The sequence below is a fragment of the Pelophylax lessonae genome (genome assembly GCF_965119305.1).
Source record: "Pelophylax lessonae genome assembly, chromosome: 11".
Taxonomy (NCBI): domain Eukaryota; kingdom Metazoa; phylum Chordata; class Amphibia; order Anura; family Ranidae; genus Pelophylax; species Pelophylax lessonae.
In genome coordinates this window covers 207,907,138-207,928,092 of record NC_138778.1, presented here as the reverse complement: position 1 = coordinate 207,928,092, position 20,955 = coordinate 207,907,138, and the positions used below count along the sequence as shown (strand labels likewise).

General features: G+C 44.5%; 1 protein-coding gene across 1 annotated transcript in view; it reads left to right on the top strand.

The window, feature by feature from the left end:
• The window catches only part of DNAJC5 (DnaJ heat shock protein family (Hsp40) member C5), an 88,836-nt gene extending 75,148 nt beyond the window's left edge, over positions 1–13,688 (top strand). Inside the window, exons 2-5 of the mRNA XM_082271554.1 lie at positions 2,803–2,921; positions 5,407–5,620; positions 5,967–6,138; positions 12,987–13,688. Of these exons, the coding sequence (XP_082127680.1) occupies positions 2,812–2,921; positions 5,407–5,620; positions 5,967–6,138; positions 12,987–13,090 (600 nt within the window). The 5' untranslated portion in view covers positions 2,803–2,811 and the 3' untranslated portion in view covers positions 13,091–13,688. The remainder of the gene's footprint in view (positions 1–2,802; positions 2,922–5,406; positions 5,621–5,966; positions 6,139–12,986) is intronic.
• The last annotated feature ends 7,267 nt before the right edge of the window (positions 13,689–20,955 follow it).

Here is a 20,955-nt window from a genome sequence, read left to right as displayed (position 1 = left end):
GTACTCTGTGGTTTGCAAAGTGGCAGTAAAGATACCAGTGCTGTTACCAAACTGCGATCATGGAAGCTGCAGTCCTGAGACTTCTATTCAGATTTTTTCTTCAGTAAAGTGTAGTTTTATCTTGTATTTGTCATGCCAAGGACACATTCTGTGCCCTGTATCATGTTGCTCTCTGTTGTCTGCAGATCTCCTGATTTTTTTTTAAATTTTAGTTGTGTCTTTGTATCGTGAGTCAAGTTGTCAACTCCTTTATATCCTGCTGATAGACTCTGTTACTTCCACAGCCACATCCTTCAGCAGCTAGAGTCCATAACACTCCCCTCTGTAGTATTTCAGACTCTGCAAATGATTTAACTTTGCTCACAGCTTATCACATGATCAGCTGATCACGTGGTAAGGGGCCAAGACCGGCCCCTTAATCCGATCTGTGATCAGTCGAGTCTCATGGACTTGCTGATCACAGAGCGAGCCCTGCAGGGAGCGCACAGGCAGCTCATGCATAGGAGGATGTACATGGACGCCCTCCCGGAAATTAAGGTCCACGCTGCAGCCATCTTTTGGCTATAGTGTGGACAGGAAGAGGTTAAGCTGTAAAGAAAACCCAGGGCTAGCGGAGCAGCAGTGTTAAGCTGTAAAAACGCCTGACGCTGCTAAACGCTGCATACAACGTTAGGCCACGTCAGACGTTTTTAAGCTGTAGTAGTTGGATTTGAGGGTGGAAAATAGAAGAGACCAGAGAAAGGCTGCTAAAACTTGCATTACCGCCAATACAAAACGCTTCTCAGAGCACGTTTTTACAGCTGCTTTTTCCTGGCGTCAGAACTGGCGTTTTTTTCTAACGCCCCGTGTGCATAAGGACTTATACTCACTGTGGAACCTAAGGGGTTAATGCTCTGCGTTGTGTAAAAAGGACGGTCTTCTCTGATCCTCCCCTTCTTTTACTGTCTCAAATCAATCTGCTGATAGAACAGAGCCTTGGGGGCGCTCTGCACATGCCTAGTTTGGTATTGTGTATTGCTAGAGTTTGTTTTTTTTTTTGCTTGGGAGGGTGCATGTGATCAGCACAGGGCCAATCAGCAGGGGGGTCAGGGGTCCTGCAGCCTTATAGGACAGTCAGAGTAGAATGAAAACTCCAAAAAGCTTTAACCAGAAACTGATAGAAGTCACAAAACTGCTGATGGGAAAAGGTATTTAGCAGTTTATATTTACTGAAATAATTGCATTCCATGTGTAGTGTGTTCGGTTCAGTACGGTACGGTACAGTTCGGTTCAGTACGGTACGGTTCGAAATGGTACACCTTGCTTTTCCACTGCCAATAGTACCCTTTCATGATAGGCGTGGTGTAGCCGGAAAGCTGTGATCGACGATTCTCTGTCAACCAATCAAAGTTCTGCAGAGTGTAGCTCCACCCTGTTGGTACGTACTAATGTGCTTGGTACCCCAACGAAAGGGTCCCAAAAAAGTGGTACGGTACGGTTCGGAATTAGGGTACCATTCACAATGGTAACAGCAAAAATTGCGTACCAAACCGTACCGTACCGTACCGCTCAGTGGAAATGAGCCAATAGTGACTGCAGGCTCCTGGATTTAGTAACCCTTTGACTATAGCACTATGATTATTTGGTCAGTTTGATTGTAGGGTCTAAGGACATGGAATACACACAGTCGCACATTCCTATGTCTCTGCTGCAATAGTGATTAATGTTCTCACGGCATGAGGGATTATGCGGGAAGACTTGTGGAGGAGTTTCAATCAATATCATAGGGTGGGGAAGGAGTTTTGTCTTGTGGCCAATTTGAAAAGCGCAGACCGATCACTATTGGTCCCATAGGTTAAAAGGGTAATTCCACTTTCGTGGGGGGGGGGGGAAGCAAATAAAGAGAGAAAACAATATAGCGTATACAATTGAGACACAAATCATATTGTAATTGAATGTTATTAAAAATTACCTTTCCTTTTCAATCTGCAGCTGTTGTAATTTTCTGAAAATGCAATACAATATGGCCGCCTGGAGGTGTTCTGTACACAGAATGTATACTGACCACACCCCCAGAAACATCATTTCCTGCTTGTGTGATTAGCTCACAATTTTCTACACTAAGATACAAGTCAGATTTCTGGCATCCCCTGCAACACAAATGTCATTTTTGGTGAGATACTTCCAATGGGAACACGTCTAAAGGGATGCATGCCCAGCAGATTTCCTCATTAGTGCTCTGCAGCTACTGCAGCTGATTGATAATTATGAAACCACTCCCATCAGACTCACTGAACACAGACAAACACACAATGATTTCTTCAGAATAACAGGTAGGAATTTGCTACAAAGTTTGTTATAATCCCTGCATTGTACATAAATCACCCAGAGGGGAAGGATTTTTTTTTTTTCTCAACAAAAGTGGAGTTACGCTTTAAAGTGATTGTAGTTGCTCTTTTTTTTCTGGGTTTATTTTTTTCCCTAAATAATGAACATGTCATACTTACCTGCTCCCCCGCAGGCGCACCTGGCTCCTCCTCTCTGCCAAGTGCCCTCATAACAAGCGCCTTGCTCGCACAGGTTCGCTCCTGAACTGCCTCTGTGTGTCCATTGAAACACGTAGCTCAGCTCTGCCCCTGATCCCTACTCACTGGCTGTGATTGGCAGGAGCCAATGACTCCTGCTGCTGTCTCTGAGCCACCGAGGAGGGAGAGAGCCGCTGCAATGTAATGGCATAATGCGTACAGTAGAATGTGTTAGGTTTCATCTTTTTTCTATTTCAAGGTTTGCTACATGTTACTAATGATTCTGTCTTTCTTGTAGTGAGCAAGGATGGCGGCAGACCAGAGGCAACGCTCCCTCTCCACCTCCGGGGAGTCGCTGTACAAGGTTCTAGGACTGGACAAAAATTGCACATCCGATGACATAAAAAGATGTTATAGGTGAGTAGGTGCAAAATTTACTCTTTTTACCTGTTAGCCGCTTGCCGTCCGCACGCCGCAGATATACTGTGGCAGGCTGGTTCGGCTGCGTGAACCCAGGAGCGGTCCTGGGGGCAAGTGCCCGCCCGCCCCCACTAGGCAGCGGGGTTGCCGATTCAAGGGGCCGGCGGCTGCGATTGCCGCTGGGCACCCGCAATCTCTCCCCGCTGAGAGAGGACGGGCAGCTGTTGTAAACACAGCCTACTGTTGTTCTCTCTGGAATGAACACCGAGCGCCTGGGATCCTTCTATATAGGAACACAGGTCTCTGTGTTCATTTCACAAGTTCCTCCCCCATACAGTTAGAAAACACTCCCCTAGGCTCACACTTAACCCTTTGATCACCACTGGGTTATCCCCTTCCCAGTGTCATTATTACAGTAACAGTGCATATTTTTAGCACTGATTACTGTAGTAATATCACTGGTCCTCCAAAAATGTCAGGGGTCCGATCTGTCCACCGCAATGTTGCAGTCCCGCTAAAAATCGCAGATCGCCGCCATTACTAGTAAAAAAAATTAATTAATTAATAAAAATGACATAAATCTTTCCCCTAGTTTGTAGACACGATAACTTTTGCACAAACCCATCAAAATATGCTTAAAAAAAATTAAGATTTTTTTTTTTTTTAATCGATTGATCAACTTGGGTATAACTTACCTGCTGGGTTTTAAATGCAATTATGGCAAGTGGCTGTTATATGAAAGGAGAGTATACACCGCTCAGGTGGGTCTGTATCCACAGTCCATTGTGGGTGCTGGACCTCAAAGTAAAATGAAGGAAATTGACATTTCCCTCACTTTAAGTGGCTGTTATAGCCGCTAGCAATAATCACTGTGTTCTGCTGGCTTGGAGAACACAATGGCTCGGCGGGAAAGATTCCCCCAACACTGGTTGCAGGAAATAAATTCACTCCATCTATGGCCGTCCCTAGTTATTAGTAGATCTAAAGGAGATTGCCTAATCACATTGTAGCATGTCAGGCTTAAAGTGGAGTTCCACCCTAAAATGATACTTACCTCCATCTTCTCGCTCCGGGTACCTGAAAAACAAATGGATAATCGCATTTTTTTTTCTTTTTTTACTTACCTCGTAGAGAAGAAAATATACTTACCTTACTTCCTTCTTCCTCCCCTCGGCGGCCACAGCCCGTCGTCACTTCCTGGCTTTGCAATGATTCCTGGGAGATGAACGTCATCGCTCCCAGGAATCAATGCGCCTGCACCAGCCCCGACGTCAGTTCCCGGGGCGCACGCGTCATCCCCTTCTAAACAGCTTCTGGGCATGCCCAGAAGCTGCGGAGGGATGACGCGCGCGCACCGGAAGTGACGGCAGGGCTGGCGCGGTGCATCGTGGGACCGAAGAAGAGGACGCAGAAGAGGATCGCGCTGGCTTCAAGCTGCCCACACCTGAGATGGCAGCACTGGACAATACTTTTTCAAGGTAAGTATTTGTCCTACAAGGTAAGTGCAACCCGGGACATATCAGAGGCTAGCCATTGTGGAATGTACTAGCCCTGACTGTCCCAGGGGTATTTTTATTAAAAAAAATTATTCCAGGGTGGAACTCCGCTTTAAGATATGAGATAACAATTACCAGGTCAGAGATGCGATCACAGATCTGTGATAGGCCCCTGTTTCAAATGGCCATTGTATGTAGAAGCAGCTAATCAGCCAGGTTAGAAAGCCTTGTCCAAATCAGTCTTCCTCCCCCATGAGAGAAGCAGTACGTGGCCATCCCACTAATATCCTCCATTCTCCATAATTATGTGGACAAATATTGACAATAAGTGAATGATTGTGTTCATGGACCTTCACAGATCTCAGGTGTACGTACGCCTGTCCAACTGCCCTCATGAGCAGACTTTCCCTGGGGGCACCCATGCATGCTTGCTCTCGAGCCACCCAGTTTGCGTCTATTGACATAGACCGGTCGAATTGCTCCTGCTCCCTCGTCACAGAATTGATTGACAGCAGCAGGAGCCAATGGCTGCCGCTGCTATCAATCTACCCAGTGAGGAGGGAGACAGGGGTGAGAGCCGCTGCTCTCGTGCATGTTGCTGGGTCTGATTCGGCTCAGGTAAGAATAGAGTGGGGGGGGGGCTTTTATCCTGCAGCAGAGGGTTAACTAAAACAATTCCATTTATATCCTGTCGACAGGCCATTGCAGTACTTAAGTTGGTCATAGATGGTTTGAATCTTTGCCAGCTCAGCAGGAACTGGTCGAGATTTGAACCATGTATGGACAGGCTAAATGTACCCAAGTTGATTGATCAGAATCAGATCGATCAGATTAGAATGCATTTAGGTAAAAAAAAAAAAAAACTTGTGGCTTTAGAACCACTTTAAAGTAAAGCCTTAATGAAAAACTTGGAGGCTTCTGTTCCTAAAATCTGCATCCCATTAAAACCCCTTGTTGAGATTACTTTTTTCCTGTTCACATTGCAGGAAGCTAGCGTTGAAATATCACCCGGACAAGAACCCAGATAACCCAGAGGCATCTGAGAAGTTCAAGGAGATCAACAACGCACACGGTATCCTGACAGACTGCACAAAGCGCAACATCTATGACAAGTACGGGTCCCTCGGCCTCTACGTGGCCGAACAGTTCGGAGAGGAGAATGTCAACACATACTTTGTGCTGTCCAGCTGGTGGGCGAAGGTGAGTGGCATGGGTAGGAAGGCAGGTGAGCATAATTTGAAGGCTCAGTGGGTAGGATATATGGTTCAGCAGTCCTGCAATTTCCGGTTTCTGTATCAATGTTGGTAAAAAGACAAGTTCCATTTCCTTAGGGGCCTGTAGAGAAGTTTTTGAAAAATTATTTTGTATCTTGTTTGATTTAAGTCTCTTTAAGGGCAAAGTAGCCAAATAGTGGCACTGACAGAAGCAAGAATTGGCTGCACCAAAATATAGTTTTTGTGGGTAGGACGGGGCTGTTATACATTTCTTTTAGTCCTCTTGTATAGATGGTGTCTAACGTGATACATGTCTGTTCTTCTCTCCCCAGGCACTCTTCATGTTCTGTGGCCTGATCACAGGCTGTTACTGCTGCTGCTGTCTTTGCTGTTGCTGTAATTGCTGCTGCGGGAAGTGTAAACCTCGGCCTCCGGAGGGGGAGGATCCAGACTTCTATGTGTCGCCCGAAGACCTGGAGGCACAGGTTCAAAACGACGAGCGGGGTGAGTTGCTTCATAATAACTGTCAGCTCTGTGGATGAATTTATCATTACAATTAAATTACTCTGTCAATCCTTTTTGTGATTTTATTGTATCCATCATTGGAAACAGTTTCATCCAATCACAGCACAGCTCCTTGTTTGCAAAGTTCCTTATCGGACAGTAAAGCCTAACTGCACTTCTATTTTTTTATTTCGATTTTGGATACAATTAGTAACCGTTAAAATTGATGTCGGGTTTTTAGTTCTGTCTGTGACCCTTTTAAGGATGTTCCCCCCCCACTTTCTCTCTTTGTGAGGGTGCAGTTGTACTTAGGAGTTCACACTGAATGCGACTTTGAATTCGCACTACTTCAAAGCCGCCAGTCAGTGCTATTTCATTTGCGGCTTGCCGAGATCTGTGTGATTTCATGAGCGGCTTGCAAGTTGCACATGAAATCGTCAAAAATTGCCGGTTGCACTAAAAAAAAAAAAATTGCACTACTTCAAATCTGCTGCAGTGCTATTTCATGTGCGGCTTGCCGAGATCTGTGTGATTTCATGTGCGGCTTGCTGAGATCTGTGTGATTTCATGAGCGGCTTGCCGAGATCTGTGTGATTTCATGTGCAGCTTGCAAGTTGCGCATGAAATCGTCAAAAATTGTGCAGGAACCTATTTCATAATCGCTGCAGCATGAGTCGCGGCGATATAAACAAATTAATTGCTGGCAATGGGGTGTGGCTTGTCATGCATTTTGAAACTGTCAAATCGCACCAGTGTGAACGGGGGCTAAGGCCCAGACAGCAATACAAAAATCATTGTCTGAAGTTTTAATCCTTCCTTGCTTGACTAAAAAGGTGTTTGTGAATTAATCTCTGTCCCTGTTTGGACAGATTTGCTACCACTTAAAGTGGTTGTAATGGCAGAAGGTTTTTTTTTTTATCTTAATGCATTCTATGCATTAACATAAAAAGCCTTCTGTGTGCTGCAGCCCCCCAATACTTACCTGAGCCCATCTCGAACCAGCGATGTTCCAGGAGTGTCTCAGCTGCCCGAGACTCTCCCATTGCATTGGCTGAGACGGCAGCGCTGTGCCATTGACTGCTGCTACTGTCAATCAAATTCAGGGAGCCAATAAGGGGAGAGAGGGGGTGGGGGCCGGTCCGTGGCTCTGTATCTGATTGGACACTGAGCTGCAGCTCAGCTCGGGTGCCCCTATAGCAGGGATCCTTTAACTACTGCCCTCCAGCTGTTGCAGAACTACACATCCCATGAGGCATTGTAAACCTCTGACATTCACAGACATGACTAGGCATGATGGGAGTTGTAGTTCCTGAACAACTGGAGGGCCATAGTTTGAAGACCCCTGACCTATAGCAAGCTGCTTTCTGTGGGGGGTACTCAACAGGAGGAAGGGGCCAGGAACACTGAAGAGGGACCTGAAAAGAGGAGGATCTGGGCTGTGCAAAAACAACTGTAAGTATGACATGTTTGTTATTTTTAACAAAAAAAAAAAAGAGAGACTTTTCAATCAATATAATACCTGGACAGGAAGTGAGGGAATTCTGTCCAATAGGGACACAGAAAGCAGGGACTTTAACACCTCCTTGCTCTATCCAAAAACAAAATAAAAAGATTTAACTGAAGTTGGGCTTTAAAATAAACCAGTACTGTGCTCAAGCAGGGCAAAGCAACAGGTTCACTTTATTGCCCCCCCCCCCCCCCCAGGAGCTTATATTTTTTTCTTCCTTTCTCACTCCCGCTGCTCTGTTCACCTGCCAGGAGTGAAAAGAAAGCCTTGTGTACACTACGTGGTCGTAGCTTACACCAGGCTATGGACATCCAGGTATTGAGACACATTCATCTCCCTACCTGTGACAGCGCTGGGCCAATCAGCACAGTCACATGGAATGAGTCACATACTCAGGAGTACTGGGTGCTTCCTTTGGTTCACAATACTGAATGGAGCAGTGGGGGAAGAAAGGAAAGGTAAGTATACATTGCTGAAAAAGGGGATTTAAAGGAAAAGCACATCGTATCTCTAACGGGGTGTATTATGTGAGTAAATCCATTTTGCAGTGGGTGTCAATAATTAAGTCATCATTATAAGTGGACTAGGAGCAGCTGATCATGATTAATCAGGCTTTGCAGTGTGGTGACCTGTTAAAAGGCACCCACATTGTATTGTAGAATGCTAAAAGTCAATATTTGTGTACTGGATTAGGCAAGCCATTGATTATTTATTTTTGGTGGAAGGAAAGAAAATTGCCCAATTTCCCCCATCAATACAATCAGTGTTGATAGGGGAATCCCTCCTGCAGTGCTATTGTGTTTTGCTTGTGGGGGAGGCTTTCTGGCTGGCAGAACACAATGATTACTGCTAGTGGCTATAGCTGCCTGCCCTGCAGTATTCGCATATAAAAAATCAGGCAGTGAATTGACTTGGGTACAGTCGCCTGCCCATACATGGATCGGATCTCGACCAGTCTCTGCTGAACCATCTGAATTTCGATCCATGTATGGCCGGCTTAAATGCTACAGAAATTAGAAGTATTGGCAACCTCTCCCCTAATAAAATTGTCCTACGGTGTACAGTAGCTGCTTCTGACTTTAGGCTCTAAATCAGCCCCTCGCCTTCCCATCATGCATTGCAGTGTGGTGACGCATTCAAAGGCACCAGCATTGAATTCCAGAATTCTGAAAGTCAATATTTGTGTACTGGGTAAGCCAAGCCATAGATTATGAATTTTTTTTTTTCTTCCACCTCAGGTGGAGGAAAAGAAAATCGCTTAATTCCTCTATCAACACAGTCAGCCTTTGGGAGCCTTCCCAGCCAGCAGAACTCAATGATTACTGTTAGTGGCTATAGCTGCTGGCAGTAATCGCATGGAAAAAATCCAGCAAGCTGGTTGTACCCAAGTCAATTGATGGATTGACTTGGGTGCAATCAGCCTACCCATAGATGGATTGACTTGGGTACAATCAGCCTACCCATAGATGGATTGACTTGGGTACAATCAGCCTACCCATAGATGGATTGACTTGGGTGCAATCAGCCTACCCATAGATGGATTGACTTGGGTGCAATCAGCCTACCCATAGATGGATTGACTTGGGTACAATCAGCCTACCCATAGATGGATTGACTTGGGTACAATCAGCCTACCCATAGATGGATTGAATCTCACCCAATCCTGCTGAACTGGCCGAGATTCGATCCATCTATGGTGGCTTTAGCCCCCAAGGTTTAGGTGTTTCCTAGGAGTGAGTAATAAAGGGCCAAAGATTTTGCTACCATGTCTATTTTTTTTTTTTACATGTGTCACACGCTGATCATACACACACACACACACAAATTTGATTTATCACACCTGAAAAAGTAGTAGTCTCTGACCCTTAACCTTAACGTAGTCTAACCCCTAAACTTTAGTGACGTCCCAGCCAGCTGCACTTACTCCTCATTTGGCCGCTGGGAGCGAAGAGATTCACCCGGTACCTGCTGCCTGTTGCCCACCAGAGGACGATTGTGAGAAGCAAAGGGTATGTTTTTGGTGATGCTGGTGGAAGGAGCTTTTTCTCATGGCAAGTTCTCTTAAATTGGTTGTTTACTTAGAACGCAGGCTTCGAAAATCTATCAACCGCCTGATGTGTTGGAGCACTGAAGGCATGCTGTGTATAGTGTGTGCAGTGAGGAATTCAGTAAGGCCCCTTTCACACAGGGAGTCCGTTCACATCCACCTGTCAGTTTTTCTGGCGGATCTGAACGGATGCCCCATGCATCCCTATGGGCTATCGGTTGCCAGCGGAGACATGTCCGCTGACATCCGATCCGATCCTGTCCGATCCCGGACGGATGGAAACCCTATTTTCCATCCGTCTGGCAGATCGGATCAGATGAGAACAGACAGATGGTCCGTTCCCATCCGATTCCCCCATAGAAATGCATGGGGACCTGACAGCTGTGTCTCCGCACACAGCGCGGAGACACAGCTGTCATCCGCCTGCTCAGCAGGGGATCGGCGGATCAATCCCCCGCTGAGAAAAACTGAGTCCGCCTGACGGACTACGTGTGTGAAAGGGGCCTAACACTTCATAATGTAACATTCACCAATGTTTCCTGCTTGTGTGGTGTGCAATAGGATTCATTTGCATGAGAACTTCAAGCAAAAAAAAACGAATTACACAGATAAAATACTTAGAAGGGAGCTCCAAATTCTTTATTTAACAGCCCTATAGCAGTTTTACGGCTACAGGGCCGTTCTCCTGTGCGCTTGCACATGATTGGATGATTAAAGTCAGCAGAGCTAATGCTCATTTCCTAAGCTCTGGAGCAACTGCACTTGAAAAGTGCAGTTTATTTGCCTTTTAGTAAATCAACCCTGTTAGTCATGTTTGGTGGCGTACTGCCTGCCAGACTGGACGTGCTGTGTATAATTTTTGCTACACTGTGAAGCAAGGCTCCGCAGCAATGTATTCTCCAGGCCACCATTACACAGTTTAGGTGGGTGGTCAGGGGGCAGTACAAAAATGTTGCTCAACCACCTGTTTTTAACCCCCCCCCCCCCCCCCACCACCCGTATGATTAAGGCCTTACATGTCTTTGTGCCTTCCCTAGACTGTGTTTGGAAAGCAGACTGATGAGCTAAAATCTGTCACCCTGCTTTCTCCTCCTATCAGCATGTCCATTGTTAGCATGTGACATGACTGACTGGCTCCTTGTGCTGCTTATTCCTCTCCCAGTCTGAGCTGTACTATACAAGGACTGCAAGATACCAAGTCACATTTAGGTACGTATACTGCTTGTATTAAACAAAAGCTGCATTCATTTGTGTATTTTTTGGGAGTGCCTGGAGTTCTGCTTTTAACAAAATCTTTGTTTAGCCTACACAGGGCAAAGCAACAGATTTCATTTTGTGTACTTTCTTTTCGCAGCCCCTTCATTCAGTTCTGTCACCAGGAGCGGAGATCAGCCCAGTGTAAACTCTGAGTCACCGGAGACAGATTGTACAGGGCTATGGACTTCCCTTGTGACAGCTCTGATTGGCCCAGTGCTGTCACAGAGAGTAGGTCACATGCTCCTCCATACCCAGAAGTTCTGTTTCTTTAGACTCTCAGCACCAAAAGAGATGGCAGGGAACAAAGGAAAGGGAAATGTAAGCTGGAGAGACAGACAGACCAATCAGCACTGCCACAAGGGCGGGTCACATAAATATTCGCCAAGCAAAAAAAGATGATGTTTTCTTTTAATTTTTGTGCTTTAACCGTTTTAACGTTACTTGTGTTTACATGCCTAAACATCAGTTAACATGTATTTCCTTCCAGCCTGACCAAATATGCAAAACATCTTGCACATTATTTTATAAAGTTGCTCAACCAGCCCTAAACTAATTAAAGTGACTCTCGCTACAATAAAAAAAAAAAATCAGGCCACGCTGTAAAATTGCAGACAGATCCTGTATAACCTAGAAGGTTGCAGTGACACCATAGGTTTTCGTTATTTCCAAGAGAAGGAAATATATATATATATATATATATATATATATATATATATATATATATATACAGTATCTCACAAATGTGAGTACACCCCTGACATTTTTATAAATATTTTATTCTATCTTTTCATGTGACAACACTGAAGAAATGACACTTCGCTACAATGTAAAGTAGTGAGTGTACAGCTTGTATAACAGTGTACATTTGCTGTCCCCTCAAAATAACTCGACACACAGCCATTAATGTCTAAACTGCTGGCAACAAAAGTGAGTACACCCCTAAAGATGTCCAAATTGGGCCCAAAGTGTCAATATTTTGTGTGGCCACCATTATTTTCCAGCACTGCCTTAACCCTCTTGGGCATGGAGTTCACCAGAGCTTCACAGGTTGCCACTGGAGTCCTCTTCTACTCCTCCATGATGACATCACAGAGCTGGTGGATGTTAGAGACCTTGCGCTCCTCCACCTTCCATTTGAGGATGTCCCACAGATGCTCAATAGGGTTTAGGTCTGGAGACATGCTTGGCCAGTCCATCACCTTTACCCTCAGCTTCTTTAGCAAGGCAGTGGTCATCTTGGAGATGTGTTTGAGGGTCATTATCATGTTGGAATATTACCCTGCGGCCCAGTCTCTGAAGGGAGGGGATCATGCTCTGCTTCAGTATGTCACAGTATATGTTGGCATTCATGGTTCCCTCAATGAACTGTAGCTCCCCAGTGCCGGCAGCACTCATGCAGCCCCAGACCATGACATTCCCACCACCATGCTTGACTGTAGGCAAGACACACTTGTCTTTGTACTCCTCACCTGGTTGCCACCACACACGCTTGACACCATCTGAACCAAATAAGTTTATCTTGGTCTCATCAGATCACAGGCTTAAAGCATCTTACAAGTCCTTAGATGTTTTAGCTGCATTAGTTTTCAGTTTTTTTAGGCCAAGTAGATTCTCTTCAAATACTGAAAAATACATGTTTCTGCTGCCAGAATTCCATTGTCTTTGTCACTTCGTATTGTACTGAAATCTCAATGTTATTGACCTTCTCAGCTATCTTCTTTGAACTACAAAACACTCCCCCCTATGTAATGAGGATGAGGAGAGGGCAGCATTTGTAGTTCAAATAAGGGGGGCAGCCTAGGCTGCTCCTCCATAGATACAGTACAGTGAGTGAGAGTTGTCACCCCAGGACAGGAAGTGTGTTCCTGGTAGGATCAGCAGGTGAAAATTATGTATAACAAGTCTGAAAAATGGAAAATAATGGCAGCAGCCACATCTAAAGGCTGCTAAGCTGCAATGTAAAAACCTTTGTTTTTTCGGTATAGATACTCCTTTTACTCCTTCACAGACTAAAACTTTGTCTTTCCTTTTTTGCAGATACCTCTGATATCCCTGTGATGGTACAGCCTAGCTCCGCCACCGAGACCACACAGCTCACCAGCGACTCCCACGTCAGCTACCACACCGACCCATTCAACTGAGCGTGTGTGGGGCCCCTGGTTCTAGGATTAGAGAGGAGGGGGGAGAACTGATTGAACCCTACAACCCCCTGTGTAAACATACCCCCCCCCCCAAACCCCTCATCTGACCAGCTATTATCTCGTCCCCAAGCTGGGGAAACAGGCGCATGCTCACCACTCACCCTCCTGCCCACCCTCCGTGATCAAATCTTTTTAATTTATTTTTATTTTTTGTTCAAGTCTAGTTTTTAATGGGTATATTTTTGTAATGGGGACCTGTTACTACTGCACCCCTCCCTTCTGTGTTGACCCGTTGTTGTCTGGGAGGCGTGAAGCTTCCTCGCCTCCACTTCTCTCCATAGAGGAGGAGTTTGCAATCCCGTGTACCATATTCCAGGTCGGCCTCGACAGGAGGCAAACTCGTCCTCCATAATCAGTTCCTGTATTATCGGCTACTGGACAACCACTCCTCAAGAATTTTAACTGTATGTCACGTTGTAGTCTGCGTGTGTGAAGGAGTGTGTGACCAGCAAAGCCAGTTCTGTAGTGCGCAAGTGAAGGGACGCTGGCTAGTCTGCCAATTTTCTCCTGGCGCGGAAAGGGGGTTATGGGAAATGCGGCTTTGTTGCTGCTGTATGTACATGACACTTTTTATGAATCTCATTGTTTAATGAGGAACATTCCTTGAATGCAGCTTTTTTTTTTTGGGCTGGAATTTTTCAGCCATTGTAAAACAAGTTAGGACTTCTTAAAAGATCAGTCCTCTTAAAATGTACATGTAAGCCATAGTGTGACCATTGCCCTTTGTGCTATTTTGTGCTCACAGATCTCCAGTACCAATATTCACTTCCTTAGTGGCAATCCTTTTTGTTGAATTCAAAAATCCAGCAGAAAGGGTAACACACCTTAGTGGGCGGGGCTGTGAGCTCAGGTGCAGAGAACTCACTTTTGGTGTTCCCAAGAGGCACAGAAATCCAGGGGGTAATCCTGACCCACCAGTATAAACCTAAATTGGAATATTGAGTGGGACTGACTTTTGCACCTTGAAGTGTAAGTCCAGCCAAAGCTTTTTCTTATATTTTTGTATAGAGTGGGAAAAGACTAGGACCCCTGTTGGGCTTTTACTGCTTGCTGGGGCTTGCAACAGTCTCACCAGCCCAGAAGTGAAGTGAAATCTGTAACTGGCACACAGCAGTAAAACACTGACATGGGTTATAGCTTTATTCTGTTCTTCTTAAAAGGGCATTTTTTTATGTCTTTGTTGCTGTTGGAGAAAGCTCCATTTTGGTTGGCCATACACTTAGGGATCCTCAAACTACGGCCCTCCAGCTGTTGCTGTTGCGGAACTACACATCCCATGAGGCATCGTAAAACTCTGACATTCACAGACATGACAAAGCATGATGGGAATTGTAGTTCCTGAACAACTGGAGGGCCGTAGTTTGAGGACCCATGATAAACCAACAGCATCAATGATGCTGGTAGTGTCATAAAAAAACGACTGGTGAAACTTCACCTTTCATGAGGTGAAATAACCTTTAAATCCTGTAGGACACGCTGTTTATTACTTCTCTATTTAGGAAAACATTAATTACAGGGATTATTCCCTTAGAGCCTTTTAAGGGGTTTAGGATGCCGGGAGGCAGGGCGGGGTTAATGATCATGTGACCGCAGTGATTGGTTGTCACGACGGTCACATGATCAGGAAAGCTACTGATTGCTACCTTCATTTCATCAGGTGCAAGGCGCACACTCGCAGCACAGGATTTAGGATGCCGGGAGGCAGAGCGGAGTTAATGATCATGTGACCGCAGTGATTGGTTGTCATGACGGTCACATGATCAGGAAAGCTCCTGATTGCTACCTGCATTTCATCAGGTTCAAGGCGCACGCTCGCAGCACAGTTTTAATTACACTAATGAACACAAATATCAGCCGCTGGGCGCCAAGGCCCACCCGCTAAGAGGCTGCATATTCGCGTGCGGCAGGAGCCAAGGGGCTAAAGCAGTAGTAAAAACAAAAATGCAATATATTGCCACTTACAAATCATTAGATGTGGTGGCTGCATTTGTTTTTTTTTTTTAGGCTTTTTTCCCCCTCTGTTTTTTCTCCTGGTGATCTGGCCGGTAACACACCACCTGTATTAGAGTACCCCCACTCTGGAGGAATGAGCACTTGGGACACGTGGACAGCAGCATTGTTAGTCTGGGGGGGGAGGGGAGTGTTAGATGTACTAGTAGATTTAAATACACTAACAAATTGAGGTCAAACTCCAGCTAACACTTTATAAGCAGTAACCGTAACAGTTTTTCTTTTGAGATAAAGCTTGAATTGTGGGTGAATGACACATTCAAAAATAGCACCACATGCCTTGGGTAAATATTCAAGCAGAAAGATTAATCAATGGGATTTTTGAATTGTGCTGAGATTTATATACTATATACATGAACAAGTCACCAGTTAAAACTTCAACTTTTGTTAATATATAATGTTAAAAACCATTTAAATTAAAATATATACACATTTTTTACATGTTTGTTGGTATACTCATTTGTGCCGTGATATGTCAGTATACGCTTCCAATATGTTTTGCCCACTGGGGCTTCTTCAACCCTTCTTTATACCCTGAAGAAGCCCCAGTGGGCGAAACACTGGGTGAAAACCATCTTATTCCCTGAAGAAGCCCCAGTGGGCAAAACACTTTGGGAGTGTATACTGTCAAATCGCCACACAAATGAAGACGCCAACGAGCTTGTTCTGTTGAAAAATAACAGACTTATGGGCTGGATCACCAGGTGAAAATAAAGGATAGAAAGCTTAGAAAAGGAAACTAATGCAACCACCACATCTTAAAAAAAAAAAATGGTAAGCTGCAATATAATGTTTGCTTTTGGGAATATTAATGCTGTAAAAAAGACCTTTGCTTAGTACTGTTCACAGTAAAACCAGTGTAATCTAACCCCAGTGTAGCTGCAGAAAATCAGTGTATTGGTGAACACATCTAACCATCGAAGTAAATTGATCCCAACAGTGGACAGATATAGTGATTTCTAATTTCCTCCTAGCATGACACAGCTGGAGTGTTGTCAGTGGCAGAGACTGGCATAGGCACCTATAGGTACATGCCAGATTGACTATGGAGGTGTGTTCCAGGAGATCCACCACTGTGCAAATTTTCTGCACTTATAGCTTTAGAAACAGACACAACTGATAAAAGATTATATACTATATAACCAAATGTATGTAGACACCCTCCATATGATTGAGGTCAGGTTTTTATCCACTGAAGTGTACTGGCAAGGCTTCAGCAAACAGACATCTTAGACCATTGTGTGCTTCCAAACCTTGCGGCAATAGTTTGGGACAGACCTTTTCTGTTCCAGCATGACTGTACCCCACCCCTGTGCACAAAGCCAGCTATATAAAGACATAGGGGTTGATTTACTAAAGAGAAGTAGTCCATCAGGGGAGAGCTTAGGCAGAGCTGACAACGCTTCTTGGGAATTCAGTGCAGCAGAGGCAATGGGGTGAATTTACTAAAGGCAAATAGACTGTGCACTTTGCAAGGACAGTTGCACTCCTTTTCCCCAGAGCTTAGTGAATGTAGTGAACCTTCTCTTTATAAAGGATACCCAATCTGGTGCAAGGGGAAAAAAAAAACAGCACTTTTGCTTTCACATGATTGGATGATGGAAATACATAGAGCTTCACCACATTTACTAAGCTCTGGGGAAAATTAGTGCAACTGCCCTTGTAAAGTGCACAGTTTAGTTGCCTTTAGTAAATCAAACTCAGTGTACCTGATCTCAGAAATGTACTGGTGGGGGGGGGGCGCAAATTCCCACACATGCAATAAAAAATCTTGTTGAAAGTCTTCCTAGAAAAATAGGGGGCTGTTACAGGGGGAGGGGGGGGGGTTCCGGGAGGACAACGCCTTTTTTGAGCATATAGTGTAATGGGGAGATTGTACCAGTTTCCCATTTAGGAACTATAAAGCAGTTTTTGGACAGGAGTATAGCCTCATACACTACTAATTATTATTATTATTTTTTTTTTTCATTCAATCCAATGTGTCAGAGTTTTGAACCGCTGTACTAACAATCCCATTTTAGTACAGGGATCTCCCCTGCTGTGCTATTGTGTTCTAACAGGGGGATGCCCCCTGCCCGCCAGAACACCCCGGTCAGTGCTGTCAGCCATTGGTTGAGAGTGCTAATTGGGAGCCAATCGGCAGACCTTTTTCAGTCATGCCCCTTTGACAGCCTAGTACACACGGGCTGAATGCCGCCCGGTTTCTATAGAACCGACCAATGCCGCCCGACATTTGGCCTGTGTGTACTAGTCTTTTGTCTTTAGCATCCTGTAAATATATTGCATAGTGTTTTCTCAGGTTCTGTAGTCTTGCCAATGGCTTGTCAGTCGTCCCCCAGTGACAATCCCCCTTTCCAAACAATCGATGTGCTTTTGTGTCGACATAAGCAAGTACTTTGGTATTTATAAATTGATATCTGATTGTGAGCTCCTCTGATTTGTACACTTTATCGTCATTGTTGCTGGATATGTTTTATTTTTGTTGTCCTGTTGAGCCTGCCGTTTCTAGAGAGCAGCTTGGCGAGGCCTGAGGAAATGGAAGACCTCTGTTGATTGAAAAGTCGTTGCACATAGGGAAGTCGCCCATTCGTCGTAGCGAGCGCTGGATTCCGTTAGCACCTCATCAGAGAGGTCGTAGTGTGGAAGCCCTTAGTATCTGTTCAAGCCTGGCACCGTGACTGTGTGCGGTGTGTATTGCTGGCGGTCTTGCCATATTTATTTGTATATAATGTGTGTAGTACCTCTCAGCGCTGTACTTATCTGTATATAGTGTTACTAGTGTGCACAGCGCTATACCTGGTGCCAGGAGTGTGCTCGTCAATATGCCAAAGACTTCGCCCCCCTCTACTCCTCTTGACCTGTGTACCATAGGTCTATGTAGCAGTCGGTGTGGTGACAGACTTGGATTAGTAGCTCTGCTATTGAGCGTTTAACCTGCTAACCCGATCCTGAACTCCTCTCCGCATAGACTTTATCTGTTTTGTGCGGAGTGGATGCAGGATTTCTTTTTATGCCAGTTCATTGGTTTTTTTTTTTTAGTCTGATATTCTATAAAGGGGGTGACTGTGGCTGACAAGCAACATGCCACCCTGTGCCACCAGCCTGCCAGTTATATGATAATAGAATCCACTAATGCAGGATATAGCTATACTAGTTGCCAAAAAAAAATTTCTGCAGTTAAGGGAATGATACAAGTTTTAAACAGAGAGATCAAGTAATCCTTACTATGAGATTTTACCTTACAGGTCCGGATTTACTGGCTGTCATGTAATATCACTCCATACACGTGACTGGTTCTTCAGTAATGGGTGCTTTAGAAGATATATATGATTCATACACAATCTTTGTATTACCCCCATTGTTTTTGTCTCTCTCTCCCCCCCCCCCCCTGGATACAGCTTACCCTGTCTGCCAGGGCATTACCTTTGCAGTCAGTCAATACAAGAGCGGGACGACTGCGCGGCGGTCAAAACCTCCATGTCTGTGGATACCCTAAAGAGATCTGGTCACGAATGTTCCTATAATAGAATCTGAATCTTCAATTTTTGATTTATAATTGTTCTGCATTTATAAACATATCCTCTTATTTAGCATCACATTGCGTGAGTCTAGCTTTAAGCCTGGGTCCACACTGGGGGGCTTCAATGTCGCCCGACTCTGAAGCCGCCCCGTGCAGCGGGGCTTGCATACGACTTCTCCAATAGAAGTCAATGGAAGTCGCCCCCCAAGTAATGCAGGAATCTTTTTCTAAGTCAAAGTGACTTGAGTTGCTCCAATTAGAACGATTCCATTGCACTGAATGGTGAGCGAATTGTCAGGCGGCTAAGTCACCTGACAAGTTTCCCCAGTGTGAACCGGGACTTAAGGCCTTGTTTACATTGTTGCGGCTTCTAATCCGACATTTAATCGAAACTAGAATAACATGGACTTTTTAGGCAATAATAGTATAAAATCACAAATTTTTTTATACAAAAAATAAAAAGCACATAGCATTACACAAATTAAAAACGCATAAGATAAAACCCAATCACAGACCGACATAAAACCCGACCGCATGTGACTATCCCAGGGTGGGTCTCTGATGAAGATCCCCCAGTGGTTAGCACTACGGGTAGGGTTAATGAGAGAATGGAAAGTGGGTTCTAGCTCGACATGTTTCGCGACCTGATGCTTCCTCAGGAGCTCATCAGAACATTCGACATAAACAAAATAATAATGAATACATGGTACACATTATCAAATTTAACAGTGACAATAAAGATCCCATACGCTGCAACTCGCTGTGTCACAAGCCGTGATGAAAACCAGCTTGCAAAAGGGTGACCCACCCTGGGATAGTCACATGCGGTCCGGTTTTATGTCGGTCGATGATTGGGTTTTTTTTTTTATCTTATATGTGTTTTTTTATATGTGTAATGCTATGTCCTTTTTATTTATTTTTTGTTTAATAATTAATAATATAATAATAGTTAAAAATAATTAATACAATTTGTGATTTTATACTATTGGTGCCTAAAAAGGCACCAATAGTATAATATTTAATATAATATTATAATAATATTTAAAAATAATTAGCAAAATTTGTGATTTTATACTATTGGTGCCTAAAAAGTCCATGTTATTCTAGTTCCTATTTAACGTCAATGATGGGATGTGGCACAGATTACCACACTATACGCACTCGTGGTACCATCCCACGGTAGTGCTTAGCTTTTCTTTTTTGTCTATCCTAATCCGACATCCCTGTGTGACTTCATCGTGGCTTGCATACGACTTCTTTAACAGAAGTCAATGCAAGTCGTGTTGAAGTTGCCCTAAACGTAGTGCACCGATTAGAGCTGTTCCATTGCCGTTAATGGGGTGCGACTTGTCATGCAACTTTGAACTCTCAAGTCGTGGCAGTGTGAATCCGGGGCTTAAGGATAAGTGCAATTAAAAAAAGAATAAATGCACATTTTGTTTTTTTTGGAGCCTGTAAAGCATTGTACCAGTGATCAACAAATCGCTGGTGCAATGCGGGTCTCCTGCAGATCTGTCAGTGTATCTGTGTGCCTGTACATCAACTATGGGCAAGCAGATAAATTGACAGGAAGAATCAATGAACTACCACAGCGCCGTAGTAGTTCACTGAGAACTACAAGCTGAGAGCCGCAAAGGATGTCGGGGCTTGTAGTTAATTTACACACAAAATAAATGACACGGCCATGTGGGCGGAGCCTCGCACAGCCATGTTGATTCATAAGTGACAGCTAGTACAGAGAACTTCTCCCCGTACTGCTGTCACAGATCGGGCAGCGGGTGCAGCATTTGAAACATGGTACATATTCCACTCTAAAAACTAGTGGAACATGTAACATGTTGCCAAAGGTGTACTTCTCCTTTAACTTGTGAGAGGGAGGTCAACTGATGTCTGCCTTGTGAAATCCTGACCTCACACGCCACTCCCAACTCCAGAGTAAGCATAACAGTATAAAAATAACAGAGCCCTGTAGTCGTTTACATTCCTCATTAAATAGGGGCTCTGAGTTTTGATTCTGCTGTGCACACTCAGAAACCAAGAGGCAGCATCTAAGGTTAAGCAGTAGACAGGGTATCAGCAGCAACTAATGGCAAAATGTTATTTTAGATGTGGTGATGGCTAGGACCCCTGTCAGATTTTTATTGCGGTCTGTGTCCCCATTAGTAAAATTTACTCTCTCTAATGCCTCGTTATCACTGAGCGGAACAGTTCGGGTCGGTACAGTTTGGAAGGGTTAGAATGGTCCGGCCTATTCAGGTGAGTGTTTCCACTGCAA